Source organism: Arvicanthis niloticus, chromosome 6 (genome assembly GCF_011762505.2).
Source record: "Arvicanthis niloticus isolate mArvNil1 chromosome 6, mArvNil1.pat.X, whole genome shotgun sequence".
NCBI classification, from domain to species: domain Eukaryota; kingdom Metazoa; phylum Chordata; class Mammalia; order Rodentia; family Muridae; genus Arvicanthis; species Arvicanthis niloticus.
Window position 1 is genome coordinate 25152325 of NC_047663.1, and position 19160 is coordinate 25171484.

Below are 19160 nucleotides of genomic sequence, written 5' to 3' on the forward strand. Positions count from 1 at the left end.
CTCTCTAGTGCTCACACTCAGATGATTGAGTGAGCTTATGCCTTAGTTGATCAAATAATTGCTCTTTCCTATAATTCCTTACAAGAATATGTAGTCTGGATCAAAAAATATGTATCTGGATCAAACAAGTATTGTGTCTTTAGTGGTAGAGTAATTGGCTACATTTTGTATGTATTTTTAAAAGGCTAAAGACATGATATAATTGGCCAAGATCTTGTTTTAGGTGAAACGGTCTTGCTGCTTACTAGTTTCAGGACTTTTTAACATTTTAAGCCCTCGATACAAAAGGGGACAATGCTTCCAACTTTAAAATACTTATAAATATTTTTAGAAGTCCCATGCACAGGAACATGTCAGACAATTAATAATAAATGTTTTCTCTCTTATTTTTATGTTTATATATTGTGGTAATTTGAGACTTAGTGAAAATTTTTTTAAGCAGTCCCTGTAAATAAAACTTAAAGGATTAGTTTACTATTCATGTCAGTCAGTATTCTCTCCAGTGCCAAAAAGAGTATTTGAGAAAGGAAATAAATGCTTTGATCATTGTAATGGCCTATGGAATATAGTGTCTTGAGGGCATATTTTGGTACCTGTGTTTATTTTTAACATGTCAATAAAAAGATCTTTATTCATCTTCAATCACAGGTACAGGAACCTTAAAGATAGATTTTGTTGGAGAGCTGAATGACAAAATGAAAGGTTTCTACAGAAGTAGATACACCACCCCTGCCGGTGAGGTGCGCTATGCTGCTGTCACACAGTTTGAGGTATGTGTGGCTGTCATCACTAATGCTATTCTTTGTTTTTTATTTTATTTTATTTTTTTGTCTTTTCAACACAGGTCTCCCTATGTATCCCTATAACATGCTTTATAGACCGGGCTGGCCTCGAACTCCTAGATCTACTTGCCTCTGCCTCCTGAGTGCAGGGAGTGTGCCACCACACCTGGCCCTGGAATTTGTATTTTATATTTAGAACTATTTCTGTCTATATAAAGAAGATAAGTAGGGCTGTGGAGGTATGGGAATTGTTAACAGACTATTCTGCTTGTAGAGAGTTTGTAGCTACAGAGGATCTGACACTCTCTGGCCTTTCTCTGAGCGCACTTGCTCTTATCTGCATGCATGTACACATATACTTAAAAATAAATCTTAAAAATAGAAACCTTTCGAAAAGAACAAGAGGGAATGAGGGATATAGGTTGGATAATGATGGTATATTCATGTGTATGTACATACCCAGGTAATGAAATTTACTGTCAAATTTGGTTGTTTGGGGCTGTATAGTGAATTTGAGAGCTGCCAGGGTTACACAGTGCTACCCTACCAAAAGCAAACCAAAACAAAAATACACGTTTATGTATGCATGTTTCTTTGCAGTTATCCTACACTCTTTTTTGTTTTTTTTTTTTTTTTTTTTTTTTTTTGTTTTGTTTTGTTTTGTTTTGTTTTTGTTTTGTTTTTTTGGTTTTTCGAGACAGGGTTTCTCTGTGTAGTCCTGGCTGTCCTGGAACTCACTCTGTAGACCAGGCTGGCCTTGAATTCAGAAATCTGCCTGCCTCTGCCTCCCAAGTGCTGGGATTAAAGGCGTGCACCACCACTGTGGGGCATTATACTACAATTTTAGCTACAATATATCTCTATTTTTTTTTCTTTTTAAATTGACTTTTCAGTTTTTTTTTTTTAAATAGTCAAATGCACCAGTCTGGTTTATTTCAACTCCTTCACTACAAACCAGAGGGCAGGGCCTGTTCTGTTTTATCGTTGCTGCCTTCTACTTACCTATGATGACCAGGCTGTAAAGAAGGTACCTGCTGCAGCAAACCTTGAAGTTCACATAATCCTTGTTCTTGATCTTGGCAGATTTGGCATCCACCCACTGGGCTGTGAGCAGAAAGTCTTTGATCTTATTTTTCAAGGCATGGTACTAGGTGCTGGTGACTGCACTGGCTTCAGATTTTCTTTAATTTAGCTTTCTTCCTCACCTACCCAAAAACCTCATACCTTTGGGGTTTTTTGAGATATGATCTCTCTATGTAGCTTTGACTGTCCTGTAACTCATGATATAGACCAGGCTGAACTCAGACTCACAGAGAAACGCTTGCCTCTGCCTCCTAAGTGCTGGGATTATAGGTATGTGCCAGTGTGTCTGACTGGTTTTATATTATTTTTAAAATATTATTATGAAATTTGTTCTTTGACAGTTTTATACACATAGTGTATTTCTCCCACTTTTTATCTCCCTTCCACACATACACCCAGTTCTCTTTCTCACATTCTTGCCTTTTTGTTTTACTTGGTGACTCAGATTTTGTATACACATGATTTTAAACTTTCTTTTATGTGGGAGTGATTTTGTGTGTGCAGGTTCACACACCCACGGAGGAGAGGCGTCAGTTCCTCTGGAGTTACAGGGAGTTGTGACGCCTCCAGCATGGATGCTGGAAACTGAATCAGGTCTTCTCCAAGAGCAATACATGTGCTTAACCTCTGTGCCATTTCTATAGCACTGACTCTCCATTGTTAACCAGGACTGACTATGGCCGTGGAGTTGAAACTGTCTATTAGAGCCTGAGGAGTTTATCATTTGGCACACAGCTGAAAACAGAATATGGAGACAAAACAGTTGGGTTTTTGTTTGTTTGCTTAATTGATTTATTTTTTTAATGTGTATTAGTGTATTGCCTGCTGGTATTTCTGTGTGCCACATGCATATAGTGCCTGTGGAGGCCAGAACAGGGTATTGGATCCCCTGGGCTCAAGCTATATAAATGATTGTGGTCTTCCATGCGGGTGCTGGGTCCTCTGGAAGAGCAGCCAGTGCTTTTAACTGCTGAGCCATCTCTCTAGCCCCTACTTTTTCTTTTTCCTTCTCTCCTTCCTTCTCCCTTCCCTCCCTCCCTTCCTTCCTTCCTTCCTTTCCTCTGGAAGAGGAGCAGGTGCTCTTAACTGCTAAGCTATCTCACCAGCCTACCTTTTTATTTTTATTTTTTTAAATCGGGAAGATTAGACTGGGTGGTGGCACACAGAGAAATGGTGTCTCAAAAGACAACCAAGAAAAAGAGTTTTATTTTTGTTTTGTTTTGTTTTGTTTTTTCGAGACAGGGTTTCTCTGTGTAGTCCTGGCTGTCCTGGAGTTCACTCTGTAAACCAGGCTAGCCTAGAACTTAGAAATCTGCTTGCCTCTGCCTCTGCCTCCCAAGTGCTGGGGATTAAAGGCGTGTGCCACCATTGCCCAGCCTGAAAAAGAGTTTTAATTAGGCTAGACTAGCTGGCCAAGGAGCCCCAATATCTTCTTATCTCTGTTTCCCCAAGACTGCAATTACAAATACTACCACCATCATACTAAGGATCAAACTCATGCTACTTGCATAGTATACACTTTCTGACTAAACTAGCTCCCTTTTTTTTTTTTTTTTTTTTTTTTTTTTTTTTTTTTTAATTTTTATAGAATGCTGTCTCTAAGTAGGTTAGATAGTGAGTTTACTGTGTAACATACAGACAGGCCATTAAATAAACAGCCTGTTTTGAATTTATAGAGCATCTGTGTTTATTCTCATTCTAGATAAAGAACAGAGTGCATCAGAGGTTGGAAATATTTTTACTTACTTATTATATTACCCAACATGTTTTTATTACTGTATTGCTTATTGTTCATTTAAAATAAATCCCATAGGTACCTTCTCTCTTATTTTCCCTAGTTTGTATTTTTACAGCGTGGCATTAAATGGTCTGCTTTGGATTGTGTCTGCTGTATTAGTAAAGCTGTTCATGCTAAATCTGAAATGTTAAAATATTTTAATAAAAGCAAAAATATAATTACAAATAATTTAGTCATGATCTGCAGCAGAATAGTGACTTAATTGCTAATGTGACATTGGTAGCAGCACCGTTTACTTTGTAGTCAGCACTTAGCTCATTACCTGGCAGAGCAGAAGGTAAATAGTTGAAGCCTGGGGATAGAGATGAATAGGTGAGGCCTTGCCTGTTATACATGGGCCTGGGTTGTAATTCTCAATCCTGAAAAAAAAAAAATGAAAGGAAAAAAAAAAGGTGGAGAGAGAGCTCAGAGGTTAAAAACACAGGCTAATCTTCAAGAGAACTCAGGTTCAATTCCCAGCACTCACATGGCTACTCAAAACCATCTGTATTTCTAGGTCCATGGGATCTGATGCCCTATTCTGGTGTCCAAGAGCACCAGGCACAAACTTGGCATACAAATATACTTGCAGAGAAAACACTCATTAAACACAATTTTTACAAAAAGGAAAGAGAAAAGGGGAAGTAATTGACTAATGAACGAGAGCAAAATGGAGGTGATTTCATGAAACAATCTCTGAGGTTAATTCAATGGTATTTATATGAGTTTAAATTTTTTCCTTAAGGCCACTGATGCCCGAAGGGCTTTTCCTTGCTGGGATGAGCCGGCTATCAAAGCAACTTTTGATATCTCGCTGGTCGTGCCTAAAGACAGAGTGGCTTTATCAAATATGGTATGTATGTGCTAGTAAACCTTTAATAGTCTCTGGTATATTTGCTTTGTTGATTAAGTAGGAGATGTGAAACCACCTGCTGTAGTCCTTACAGCAAATAGAAGCATTATTCCTGGTTTCTTTTATTTTTAGTAGGTCCTGTTTTTCCTCAGTTGCGTTCTGAAGGTTTCTTCCTCAAGGAAGAACTTCCCGTAAGAGAGCCACAGTCAGGCAAGAGTCTTACTGTGTGGCTTTGTTCAGTCAGGGTGCACTGTATCCAAGGCTGTCCTGTTAGCCACTTTGTAGCTCAAACTGGCCTTGAACTCACACCTGTCTTCCTTCTTCCCCTTCTCAGGTGCTAGGATTGTGTCCATGAGCTGTCTTTTTAATCTACTTTTTAAAACTGAAGGACATAAATAAGGAACATTAATATGTGAAATAACCTGCAGTAAGAATATGTGGGCTTTCTCATTAAATCATAGAAGCGATAGCTATACTAAAAGGTATATTTAGATTTTTGACTGATTATATTTTCAAACATGCTCTTTACTATTGTTATTGATCTCATTCATAAGTAAGATAAGCTTTCATTCTTTATTGTCTAAGACTACCTTGCTTAAGATTAATAAATAGTAGCCAGAAGCTTAGATTCTGACTGGAGAAGTAAGAGCTTGCTATGCATGTTGATTCTTGCCTGTAATCCCAGCACTTGAAAGACTGAAGCTGAAAAAATTGATGAAAATTCAAGTCAGCCTGGGCAACAGACCAGCTGGGTTAAAGACCCTTTACCAAAGGCCAAAAAATAACAAAAACATCTAGCTCTTGCCTACTTACTAGTGGGTAGAATCCTGTAGAAATGCCATTTTCTTCTCATCCATTCCTAGGAGGAAGCCAATACACTACGTGGAACACTCATTTACATTTTAATGTAAATGAATTTGAGGTCTGTCTCTTAAATACAAATAGGGCTTCCTTGGAAGAAGGGCTAGTGTCTTAAGAAACTGAGAGATAGCAGAACTAACCACAGAGAAAAGGACACTGGGAGCCACTGGATTGTGGTGTCAGACTGTGGTGGTGGATCTCTGTGAATCTGAGGCCAGTCCAGTCTACAAAGTGAGTTCCAGGAAAGCCAGGGCTGTTATACAGAGAAACCTTCGGGAATTTCATAGGTAAAGGTGAAGTTTCACATCTTCCTAGAGCTTGGGACATGATATTTGTGATCTAGAACTCACTAATATCCTTTAAGATTCCATTTTTACTGTTAATTTACTTTATTCTGTCCTTATTTTTACTGAAAAGTATTGAGGTCTTTTAAAAAACAAAAACAAACAAACAAAAAAAAAACCCTAAAACCTCTTAATTCAGCACATGGGAGGCAGAGACAAGTAGATCTCTTGAGTTCAAGGCCAGGCAGAACTGCATACTGAGACCCTATCTCAAAAACCAAAACATCCCAATGTAAGCCTTGTAAACTATTCAAGAAAAGTTATCTTCTCTTTTTAAGTAAGTTCTTAGGTGTTTTAACACCTTTCATTCAATTTCTTAGTGTAAGAACTTTATCAACAACCAGACAAGGTAGTACATATCTTTGATCCCAGCACTATGGATCTCTGAGTTAGAGGCTAATCTATTTACACGGCAAGATCCAGGCCAACCAAGGACACATAGTTACCTAGACTTTGTCTCAGAAAGGAAAGAAAAAGAAAAGAACTTGTTTGGTTATTTTTGAGATCTGTGTAGCTCTGACTGTCCTGGAACTTGCTCTGTAGACCAGGCTCTTGACTCTTGAGCATCTCTGTCTCTGCCTTCCTAGTGCTGGGACTAAAGGCATGCACCGTCACCAACCCGCTGAAGGAAATTTTTCTTCTAAGAACAAAAACAAACCTTCATAATATAAAAACACTGAATTTAATTAAAATACCGTTCTAGGAAAGGGAAAGGGAGAAAATTTCTTAAGCCCATAAAGTTTTTGCCTAGTATTTACTCTAAAATACCAATATAAATCTCCTTAAATTTTTCTTGTTTTCTGTTTTTTTTGTTTCCCTTAAGAATGTAATTGACAGGAAACCATATCCTGATGATGAAAATTTAGTGGAAGTGAAGTTTGCTCGCACACCTGTTATGTCTACGTATCTGGTGGCATTTGTTGTGGGTGAATATGACTTTGTAGAAACAAGGTCAAAAGATGGTGTGTGTGTCCGTGTTTACACCCCTGTTGGCAAAGCAGAACAAGGAAAATTTGCGCTAGAGGTAAATGTCCTTGAGGAGGATTGTTCCAACAGTCTATAACTCCAGGTTGGGGAATTTACATTTCTGATCAGCTATTGGTACAGTTGTGATTTAGTGGAAAGTTGTTTTGATACTTTCATTTCTCCTTTACTAGAATTTTGGATATGTCATCCGTGATGCATTAACATTTTTTTCCCTAAGATAATGATCCAGAAAATATAAAAGTCAGCGCTGAGGGTAGTGGGAGAGTTTGTGTTTAACAGTGCATGAAGTCGTGAGGTCAAATCTCTTGCTCTGGAGAAGAGAGAGAGAGAGAATATAAAAACAGAATTTGTTTTCTTATAAATGGGCTAGAGTTAGATCAGTGACAATATTTATTTGTAGGGAACAGTCTTCAAAGAAAGCAAGGTTTCCTGGGGTCCGTTTCTAGAAGCTTAAGCTCGTTTGGCAGGTTAAGACGGCAGGTTTCCTTTGTGGATTTCTGTGTGACTTATAGTAAAGTATTCATAGGGTGTTTTTTGTTTGTTTGTTTTTGTGCTTCATAGGTTGCTGCTAAAACCTTGCCTTTTTATAAAGACTACTTCAATGTTCCCTATCCTCTACCCAAAATCGATCTCATTGCTATTGCTGACTTTGCAGCTGGTAAAGTAAATTTCATTTTATTGCTGAATTGTATGACTTTTTTTGAATTTTGTGATTTTTGAGGAAAAGTATGCATATATATCAATAAATGTTTATATTTATTTTATGAAGGTGCCATGGAGAACTGGGGCCTTGTTACTTATAGGTATGTTAATGACACATTACCCTGCTTTCTTTCAAATCACCGATTTCATAAGGGCTTCACTCTATTCACAGTTGAGTGGCTTTTGCTTTATGCTCTGGGAAAAATTTTCCTGCCTCTCCTGAGTTTCATGAATATTTGAAGCATGGAGATGGACTTCCCTTGCTGGTTCTACTATCTGAGGGAACAATATTTTTAAAGGGAGCATTTGGCACTTGTAGGGTTTTAGCTGTGTTTTTGGCTGAGTCATGTTCAGTGTGGTTTCTTCCTAAGAGTTACGTAGTTATTGCCCAATGTGAAGATCTCTCTGACTCTGTATTTTCTAGGCAGAGTTTTACATGACTGTCAGCACAGTACAAACATGTGGGTTGCATAAGTTCTGAAGTTGAGTCTGTAAACAATTTTTCCTTCCACTTTCAGTTGCCTTTGGATGAGCTGAGCTCTGTAGAGCCTGCTTAGTGTCCTTTTGTGGACTTTAGACTGTCTTCTGCTGCTTTTTTGTGTCTTCTCTGATTAGCAGTCTTCCTAGTCACCAGACAGCACATGATAAACTTGGATATCTTTAATATTCTCTTGTACATAGTCTATCAAAGTAGTCTATAGACTTCTTGGACCCTATTTATCTTACATTTGCTGAGAAAATGTTTACTTGATATTGCTAAAGCCTAATATAAAGACAATTGAGTTATTGCCTAAATCTCCTTCACTTCTTTATGCCTGCTTTTATTTAAATGCTTTTACCATTTTATTTTATTTTTTTTTAAACACAGGGAGACGGCATTGCTTATTGATCCAAAAAACTCCTGTTCTTCATCACGCCAGTGGGTTGCTCTGGTTGTGGGACATGAACTCGCCCATCAATGGTTTGGAAATCTTGTTACTATGGTATTTAATATTTTTAAGTGCTCAAATATATCCATCTGTGTCCTGCTGCACATTATTTTGGCCACACTCTTTCAAATTTGGCTATGTTGCTATGCCAAAAATTAAACATTTTCTTATATGCTCTGTGCTGGTGGTGCTTTAAGCCCAGCTCTTGGGAGGCAGAAGCAGGTGGATTTCTGGCCAGACTTGTATACAAAGTGAGTTAGTTCCAGGACATCCAGGGTGACACAGAGAAATCCTGTCTTGGAAAAAAACAAACAAAAAAAACCCATTTTCTTTTTAAAGGTCTGTTTTGAAAAGCATTTATCAGGGCCATGCGGCTAGCTCAGTGCCCAACATGCTTCAGGCCCTTAGGTTCCCTGGCATCTAGAAGGGGTAAGAGAACAAAGAGATTTATGAGAACAGAGATGAGTCCATGTTTATTTAACCAGAAATATTCTGTAACTACAGTTTGTTTGCAAATAGGAAATGTTAAGATACTAATTTAGGTGAGAGAAAAATTTGTCTTAGAAAAAAACGAGTGAGCTGTGCAGTGAGACCCCAGGCTGACTAGTTTCTTAAGTTACCTTTGTTGTATAGTTTGCAAGTTGAACTGTATAAACGCAAAAAGGTGTTATGTGAGTCATTATTGTAGTTGCCTAAAATAAGGTGAAGTTTGAAGTAAAATTTTAAAAAATCTGTAGAATAAAGTTGAATTAAAATTCTAACTATCTAATTGGAGTTTTCAGTAACTGCGTGTATTTTGTACCTGTTAATCCTGATGTTTCACCTTTACTATAAATAAAAGTCTATCTGTAGGAGCCAATTACATCAGTGTTTTGAAATGCAGAGTTTAGTAAATAAATTAGACTTATCTGTGCCCTGAAAGAACTGAAGACTGGACTTCGCCAGATTTCTTGACAGCACCATAGGCTGCCAAAGAGTTGAACCTGACTTGAGTATTGGTTAAGTCCATGTGTCTTAGAAATGAGCAAAAAAGTAAGATGTGTTTCAACTATGACCTAGCTAAGAACATGTTGAAGAAAGTCAGTCTCTGAAAATAAACCCCTCCACTTTCTCCTGATGCTTAAAACTTTTCTTAAAGGTTAGGTGACTTTTAAAAAATAACTTATTTTACTTTATGTGTATTGATGTTTTGCCTGGCTTTATGTCTGTATGTAGGTGTCAGATGTTGGAGCTGCTGTGAGGTTGCTGGGAATTGAACCCAAGTACTCTGGAAAAAGCAGTCAGTGCTCCTAACTGCTAAGCCACCTCTCCAACCCCAATGTTTTTTATTTTTAATACAATTTCATTAGAACTATATGAGTTAATGCCTGCACTCAAAAGTGTGTAAAAATTTTTATTCTTCCTCTAGTTTGGGGAGGGTTTTGTTGTTGGTTTGTATTTTTTATTTTTATTTTTTTAAGATTTTATTTATTTAAGTTATGTATATGACTCTACTGTCTCTGTCTTCGGACATACCAGAAGAGAGCATCAGATCCCTTTACAGATGGCTATAAGCCACCATGTGGGTGCTAGGAATTGAACTCAGGGCCTCTGGAAGAACAGTCAGTGCTCTTAACCACTGAGCCATCTCTCCAGCTCTATTTTTGATTTTTTTTGAAGGTTTTCTATGTAGCCTTGAACTGTCCTGGAGCTTGTTCTGTAGACCAGGCTGGCTTGAAACCCAGAGATTGCCCACCGGGATTAAAGGCATGTGCCACCACTGCACCTATTTTTGTTTTGTTTTGAGACGGTCTTTCTATGTAGGCTTGACTGTCCTAGGGCTCATTATATAGTCCCAACCAAGCTGGCCTTGAACTCACAGGCATCCTCCTGCCTCTGCTTCCAGGGTGCTAGGATTAGACTCATGTGTTACAATTCCTGGTTTGGTATTTTCTTGGTATATAGCAAGTCTGCTATTACCAATTTTTTGTGCTTAACCTTGAGAAAAATTGTTTGTTTGTTTGTTAGCAGTAGTAAATTTTATCTAAGGAAATACGCGCTTATTGTTTTGAAACAACTTTTTTTCTGGGCTTATGTAGCTATCTTTCTTATTTGCCAAGTGTTTCATAGACTGAAATTCCAAAGGGTTAGTGGTCAGTAGCTCTGAACTAGCTTGTCTCAGTGGGTCTTATTAATACCTAATTGACACTTAGAGGAACAGCTCTTATTACTTAACATTAAAAATATTTGATCTTTGAAAACTGTGTGCCTTTTTACTATTCAACAAAAAAATTCTCTGGCCTTTGTTTTGGATTCATATATTACTTTTACTAAGAGGTTTAATCAACATCAATGAAAATTAGACTGATATTTCCTAAAGATAATTCTTAATTTTTTTTCATGTCACTGCTTTTTTCTATTATACAGAAAATTCTTTATTAATTTCTATAATCAAATCTCACATATTTAATAGTGTTACCTCTGTACAAATGGAATCAAGAGATTTGATGTTTCTAGACCAGTCACTTTTGCCTCAAAAGTCTTTTTCTTGTGAAGGGGATAGCATTTGGGATATAAATACATAAATAAATTTAAAAAATAAACTTTTCTTGCTGGACAGTAAGGGAAAGAGATGAGACTCAACATTTCTTACCAAACTTTCTTCTTCCTCCTCTTCCTCCTCCTCCTCCTCTTCCTCTTCTTTTTGTAACTGTTATTGTTGTTGTCATGGTCTCACTGTGTAGCCCTGGATGACCTTGGAACTCGCTGTGTAGAACTGGTAGCCCAAAATTTGTAGAGCCCACCTGTCTCTGCTTCCTAAGTATTGGCACTAAGTTATGTGGTACCATGCCTGAACATTTTTCCCCCCTCTGGTAGCAGGGCCAGGTAACAAGGTTTTACTTTGTAACTTAAATGTGCCTCATCCTCCTAAGTTCTCAGATCACAAGAGTGTATATCCCTGTAGGGGCTGGGGAGATGAGATGGCTCAGCGGGTTAGACTGCTGCCTGATCTTTTAGAGGATCACATGGCAGCTCACAACTGTCTGTAACTCCAGTTCCAGGGGATCTGACATCCTCACAAGACATACATGTAGGTAAAATGCCGGTGCACATGAAATAAAAATATATAAATGGAAAAAATAAATAAAATTCTGAAAGGGAATTCCCGTAGTTGGTTCAGACTAAACTTTACACAGTGAGATTTTTTTTTTATAAATCTTTTTCTATGCTCGGATGCACTTAGGACGCCTTCCTCCTTTTTACATCTGGCAGCTAGATGTTACTTGATCAGAGTGTTACCAGTAGGCATTTCTCTTATTCTCTCTCTTTTTTTTTTTTTCTCAAATAGGAGTTCATTACTAACTGATTTCTGTTGAATTTCACTTCACAAAATTACAAATTTTCAAATACAATAGAAGGGAGACATGCTTTCCCAGTAGTGTAGTGACTGTTCCTATGTGTCCCTCACTCGTTTCTACCTTCTTCTTTTTTAGGAATGGTGGACTCATCTCTGGTTGAATGAAGGCTTTGCATCCTGGATTGAGTATCTTTGTGTAGACCACTGCTTTCCAGAGTATGATATCTGGACTCAGTTTGTTTCTGCAGATTATACCCGTGCCCAGGAGCTTGATGCCTTAGATAACAGCCATCCTATTGAAGTGAGCTATACTTTGCAACCATTTCAGTGAAATAAGTAATTTGTTATGTCTCAGGATGTTCAGGATTCTGAAATGCAAAAAAAAAAAGGCAAAACAAACTGCATGGGTGATTTCCTTTGGGTGATTTATTTATTTATTTTTAGCTCTTGCCTGAAACTTAGACTAAGTTCTAAGTAACATTTCTCTTTAAGGTAGGGAATATAAAGAATTTTTGTGTAAAGGCAGGAACTATGGGTATTTTTATTGACTAATAGGAAGCCAGTCTATTGAGCAACACTCTAACCTGTTCCAACAACAGTTGCAGACAAGTTCTTTGTCCCCATCGTGTCTCTGTGTACATAGGTCACTGTCCCCATCACTCCTCTGTGTCTGTCTGCTGTTTGTCTTTATCACTTTTTTGTTTGTTTTCTTTTTTAAACTTTGTTTTTCATTGACAGATAAGGCTTTTTAAACTTTCTGTTTTGCTTATTTCTGTATGTTGGGGGTTTTGAGACAGGGTTTCTCTATGTAGCCATGATTGTTGTTGCTCTGTAGACCAGGCTGGCCCCCAACCCAGCCACATGTTTCTGCACCCCAAGTGCCAAGATTATAGGTGTGCACCATCATTTCTGGCTTTGTTTTACTTATTTTATCTGTGAGTGAGAGCACTTGCCCGGTCTTTGTTGATACCAGAGAACTTTTAAGAATCGGTTCTTTCTCTCATTCCACTGTAAGTTTTGGGGATCAGACTTACATTGTCAGACTCTTGTGGCTAGCTCTTTTATCCATTAAGCCATTGCATGAGCTTTCTTTTGTTGTTTTGTTTGTTTTTTGAAATAGAATTTTGTTATGTTACTCTCTCTGGCTTGCCTAAAACATACTGCGTAGATTAGACTGGGATCAGAGTCATCGATGATGCTCCTCTTTTTGCTTCCTGGGAACTAGGAGTGAGCAGCCATTCCTGGGTTGCCTTGTAGTGTATAAATGTGCCCGAATGACAGCAGTTACAGTCCTGCTTTGTCCTTCACCATTGCTCTCACCCTTCCCACACTGCACCTTTAACACAGATTTTCCTGTTTGTGCTGACCCCAAAACTCTTAACATTTCAGTGCACTTTGTAACTGTAATTTTGCTACTGTTATTAATTGTAATTTAAATATCTGATATGCAGGATATCTGGTATTTGACACCTGTGAAAGGGTTATTCAACCTCCAAAGGGGTTGTGACTCATAGGTTGAGAACTACTGTTCTAAACTATTAATATATATATATAAATGTGTGTGTGTGTACATAAAATTATATTAGTGGAAGAAATCAAATTGTTTTTATCTTAATATTTTCCCAGACACATTTAAGAATAAATGGAACAGCTTGGATTTGATCAAAAGAGAGAATCTAGGCTGTGAACAATAACAGGGATTTGAAAGGCTATATATTGTTTTATTTAGGTTAGTTATTCTTATTTTTTTGAGGATTGTCATACTTTTATGAGTAAGTTAAAAGAAGAATATCATAAGTTAGAAGGGTTTTCCTAGAAGGCTTTTTATGTAATTCAGTGTTACAGGCTGTCTGCTTCCTGTCATAACCCTGAATCACACTGTCTGCCAGGTCAGTGTGGGCCATCCGTCTGAGGTTGATGAGATATTTGATGCTATATCATACAGCAAAGGTGCATCTGTAATCCGAATGCTACATGACTACATTGGTGATAAGGTAAATAATAATAATAATAATAATAATAATAATAATAATAATTCCAATCCTGTATTGTGAAATCACAGATTTAAAGTATGAGTAAAATTTTGATCTGATCTTCAGTTTATTGACATTTCTTTTTATATTGGTTATTAAAGGTTCCTAGGAGAATGATATACAAGTTAGTATGTTTGTGGTAAGAATGGGAAGCTAGCTGGGCACTGGTGGCTCATGCCTTTTATTCCAGAGCTTGGGAGGCAAAAGCAGACAGGTCTCTTTCTAGCCAGCCTGGCATATAGAGTGAGTTCCAGGACAGCCAAGGCTACACAGAGAAACCTGTCTAAAAAGAACAAAACAAAACAAAGAGTGGGAAGCTGCTATACAGCTTACAAGCAGTTGGACATGTAAGCCTAGCTGCTGGGAGGCAGCAGCCAGCATGGTCACACAGAGTTTTGCAACCAGTCAAGGCTACACAGTGATACCCAAGATCACATAGTGTCTGTATTGGTTAATTTTCTGTTGATGTGACAAAATACCATGAACAAGATAACTTCTAGAAAAAAGCTTTTAATGGGATTTACAGTTGCAGGGGGATAGGAATCCATCACTGTTATCGGGGAGCATGTGGTAAGCATACATGGCACTGGGGCAGTAGCTGAGAGCTCTCTCTTTTTTTGTTTTGAGACATGGATTCTCTCTGTAGCACTAGCTGTCCTGAAACTCACTTTGTAGACCAGGCTATCCTCAAACTCAGACCTTGGCCTGCCTCTGGAGTGCTGGGTGTATAAGTGATTGTTAATAAAAAGCATGCACAACCACTGCTAGCTAAGAACTATCTGAGACACAACCACCAGGCAGAGAGAGCCAAAGGGGAATTGCAAGAATCTTTTGAAAACTAAAAGGCTGAAGAGATGGGTTAAGAGCACCTATTGCTCTTCTAGAGGTCCTGAGTTCAACTCCCAGCACCCACATGGTGGCTCACAACCATCTGTAATGGAATCGGATGCTGTCTTCTGTTGTGTCTGAAGACAGCGACAGTGTACTCACATACATAAATCTTTTTTTTTTTTAATTATTAAAAAACAACAACAACAACTAAAGTCTGCTACTATTAACACACCTCCTCCAAGAACCACAACTCCTAATCCTTCCCAAGCAGTTCTACCTACTGGGAATCAAGATTTCAAACATAGGAGCCTATGGGAACCATTCTCTTTTTTTTTTTTTTTTTTTTTTTTTTTTTGGTTTTTCGAGACAGGGTTTCTCTGTGTAGCCCTGGCTGTCCTGGAACTCACTCTGTAGACCAGGCTGGCCTCGAACTCAGAGATCCGCCTGCCTCTGCCTCCCAAGTGCTGGGATTAAAGGCCCGGCTTGGGAACCATTCTCAAAACACCACACTGTTGGAGCTGGAGAGATGGCTCAGTGGTTAAGAGCACTGACTGCTCTTCCAGAGGCCCTGAGTTCAATTCCCAGCAACCACATGGTGGCTCACAACCATCTGTAATAGGATCTGATGCCCTCTTATGGTGTGTCTGAAGACAGTGACAGTGTACTCACATACATAAAATAAGTAAATCTTTAAAAAACAAAAAAAACCCACCACACTGTTAAGTAAATAAGGTACCACGTTGAAAAGCAAAAGTAGAAGGCAATTTTACTCTTAGATAAAACTTCGTGGGCTTCAAAAAGATGCATGCCTTTCAACATATCTGATGTTTTAGTAATTAAGTACATTTACTTTTGATTAATATGTGTATCTGCTATAAATTCTGAGATCTGACTCACTTATTTAAAATTGTATTTTTTCAGGACTTTAAGAAAGGAATGAATATGTATTTAACCAAGTTCCAACAAAAGAATGCTGCAACAGGTAATCTTTGCTTTTTTTAAAAGATTTATTTATATTATATATTTAATACACTGTCTTTGATTTAACACATACCAGAAGGGATCATCGAGTCCCATTACAGATGGCTGTGAGCCACCATGTGGTTGCTGGGAATTGAACTCAGGACCTCTGGCAGAGCAGTCAGTGCTCTTAACCACTGAGCCATCTCTCCAGCCCCTTGGTTTTTTTGTGTTTTTGTTTGTTTGTTTGTTTGTTTGTTTTTTATTTTTCAGTTTTTTGAGACAGGGTTTCTCTGTGTAGTCCTGGCTGTCCTGGAACCAGGGTGGCCTCGAACTCAGGAATCCACCTATCTCTGCATACTGGGATTAAAGGCGTGTGCCACCACTGCCTGGCTCCTTGTTTTAATTTTTATCTACAGCCTTGCTTTCCCTGTTTTGTCATGCTGGAGGTCACACTGAGGACTTCATGCATACAGTGCTCATGCTCTACCAGACTGAGCTGCACTCTGGCCTCAGAGGTCACATTCAGTAACTTGAAGTAGAAAGACACATAAAGGCCCTGAGCTTCAGTTCAGCACCAGACCATGGGCTGCTGGAGATAAAATGTCATTCCACACAGGAAGGTCGTTTATGATGACTCATTACAGATACAGCACATGAAGACACGGACTGAACTTTGAGCTGCAAAACCTACTAGTTATTGTTTTTATTCCAGCTATTTATGAGATTCCCATATGCTTAAGCTACCATGGATCTTTTTCATTGTCCTGTGGAAATTTACTGCCTGTCAGTGTTCTTCCTAAATCCATGACTTTATGATCTCTCTATTAGAACTTATTAATTTGCTTTCTAACCCAGAACTTATAGATTTGCTCTGTACCCTCTCTCTCCTGTCTGCCTGCCTGTTTTCCTTCCTTCCTTCCTTTTTTCCTTCCTCCTTCCCTCCCTCCCTTCCTTTCTTGTTCAAATTTTAAAAAATTTATTTGTTGTATGTATGTATGTATGTATGTATGTATAATGTGTGTGTATGTATGTATGTATGTATGTGTGTGTGTGTGTGTGTGTGTGTATGTATACACAGAGGGTTTCTCTGTGTAGCCCTGGCTTTCCAGAACTCACTCTGTAGACCAGGCTGGTCTAGAACCCAGAGATTGCCTGTCTCTGCCTCTCCATACCTCTTTGTAAGCTCTACTGCCCTGGGTACCTTAGTCCTTGCTTATGTTTTTAGTGTCATCTCTCTATTTTACTTTACTTTGCTGTTTTAGAACTTACTAAACATATTGCTGTTACTAATTTCCTTTTTGTTTTTGTTGTTTGTTTAAAATTGGGTTCCTTATGTAGTCCTGGCTATCCTATAATTTGCTATGTAGAGTGGGCTCTCCTTGTAGGTGCAGAGATCCTCCTGCTTTGCCTCCTAATTTCTGAGATTCAGGGCATGCTCCACCACACCCAGCAACAGCCTTTTGTGTGTGTGTGTGTGTGTGTGTGTGTGTGTGTGTGTGTGTGCGCGCACATACATGAGTGTAATGGTTAAAAGTCTATATTGGATGCCATTTCTAGGTTGCCTCCTAGTCTTGTGGGGGTTTTTGTTTTTTAATCATCAGTGTATGCATTCCATACATGTGGAAGTTAGGGGACATTTTTTGAGAGCTTATTCTCCCAAAGTCCAGAGGCATCAGCTCCTCCTACAGCTGGAATTATGGGTGTTAAAAACTTAATTTGTGATCTTTGCAAGAACTGTATGTGCTTAGCCATTGAGTCATCTCCAACCCAATCCCCAAATTTTACATACCATTTTTTTTTTACAATTTTATAGGTATTTATGATACTTAATACTTTTTATAGAGAGAATCAAAACTAGCAGAAAGAACGTACTAATGTACAACAATTCACCCATTTTCCAATACTCCTGGAGTTTTCACAAAGTCTGAAAATTTACCTTTTAAACATCTTACAATTGAATCTTTCTATGTGGCTTACTCTCTCTCCTGCCTTTGTACAATAATTAATTGTCATCTTATATGTTTTCATGGAATTTATTACTTATTTGTTGATTATTTCTTTAAAAATCATGGCTAAGACCTGGCTATATAGCCTGTTTACACACCATTTTTAAAGGCACTATTTTTAACTAGCCCAAGGTTCAAAAAGTAAGCTTGTATGGCTAGCCAGGAAACCCTGGGTTTCTGCCTCTCTCCACCTCCCTAGCGCTGGGATTGTACATTCATGCTACACCCTCCTTTTTTAAGTGGTTCTAGGATCAAACTCAGGGCCTCATGCTTGCATAGCAAGCACTTCATTTATGTACTTTCCTTCCAGGCACGGCATACATTTATGCTACCATTTTGCTTTCCCTCTATTAACCAGTGAAATTTAACCAAATTAGTTTTATTTCAGTTCCATTCACATTGAATATATTTAAACCTAGACTAATTGAATATCAGTAAGTTTGTCAGTGAATGTTTAATGAGCTTATACTTGTTCCTGTTTGTCTTATTTATGATCAGTTTTAATTTTCTTGTTTATCAGAATGATTGTTTGTTTCAGAATAAAAGTCTAGATGTTTTGTCTTTTTGTGTGTGTGGAGAAGCCAAGGCTCAGTGTTGAATGGTTTCCTCAGTTGCTCTCTGCCTTATTTTTCTTCAAGGAAGAGTGTCACTGAACCTGGACCTTAACCAATTAGGCCAGTCTCTGCCATCAGGAGCCCTCTTGTCCCTGCTTCCCTGGTACTAGGATTATAATGCTTCCCCTCCCACTCCCCAAATTTTGGTTTTGTTTTTGAGACAAGATCTCCCTACATAGTCTAGCTGTCCTGGAACTCACTACATAGATCAGGCTGGTCTCAAACTTAAATAAATCCTCATTCTTCTGCCTCCCTTTTGCTGGTATTAAATGCACTACCACACTTGACTCATGTTCCCATGGGTGCTGGGTAAAGGGGATCTGAACTCAAGATCTTGTGCTAGTATGGCAAGCACTTGACTGGATCCCCAGAAACAGTCTTTTTAGTAGAATTTACTTAGTTGTAGCATTGTGGATCGAGCATTTGTTTGAGTCTCTGTATGATGGACTAACAGTTGGTAGGCCACGCAATGTAAAAGGTATGTGGATATTTGATACAGGAAATAAACATTTCTGGTTACTGTTTTCATTTACCTTCTAGAGGATCTCTGGGAAAGTTTGGAAAGTGCCAGTGGCAAACCCATAGCAGCTGTGATGAATACCTGGACCAAACAAATGGGGTTCCCTCTCATTTATGTGGAAGCTGAACAGGTAAACCTATTAGAATCCTTGTTCTGCTAGGTGTATGTGTCATACATGTAACCTTCGTACTTGGATGGAGACAAGCAGACATGAGTTTGAGGCCACCTTGGCTAACTAGCCAGACAGTTTGAAAAACAAAGAGAATATTAATTAGCACACAAGAATGGTTGTTTCTTCTCTGAGGATTTCATTTCTCAGAACTGCTATGCTTATTAATGACTATACTTAATGAAGACTACTGGTTGCTACTTTTTTTTTTTTAAAAGGCTCGGCACCCTTTTAAACGTTAGTAGGCTGCTGGGCGTAGTGACACACACCTTTAAACTTAGGACTCAGGAGCCACAGCCAGAAAAGAGCTCTTGGGAATTTGAGGCCTGCCTGCTCTACATAGTGAGTTTCAGGACAGCCAATGGGCAT

General features: G+C 38.4%; 1 protein-coding gene across 2 annotated transcripts in view; it reads left to right on the forward strand.

The window, feature by feature from the left end:
* Nucleotides 1-19160, forward strand: part of Npepps (aminopeptidase puromycin sensitive) — a 78569-nt gene that overhangs the window by 36475 nt on the left and 22934 nt on the right. For both annotated transcript variants that reach the window (XM_034505236.2, XM_076935885.1), the window contains 10 exons: nucleotides 649-770; nucleotides 4388-4495; nucleotides 6524-6724; nucleotides 7249-7345; nucleotides 7457-7490; nucleotides 8258-8372; nucleotides 11792-11956; nucleotides 13545-13649; nucleotides 15441-15501; nucleotides 18643-18752. In XM_034505236.2, the coding sequence (XP_034361127.1) occupies nucleotides 649-770; nucleotides 4388-4495; nucleotides 6524-6724; nucleotides 7249-7345; nucleotides 7457-7490; nucleotides 8258-8372; nucleotides 11792-11956; nucleotides 13545-13649; nucleotides 15441-15501; nucleotides 18643-18752 (1118 nt within the window). The remainder of the gene's footprint in view (nucleotides 1-648; nucleotides 771-4387; nucleotides 4496-6523; nucleotides 6725-7248; nucleotides 7346-7456; nucleotides 7491-8257; nucleotides 8373-11791; nucleotides 11957-13544; nucleotides 13650-15440; nucleotides 15502-18642; nucleotides 18753-19160) is intronic.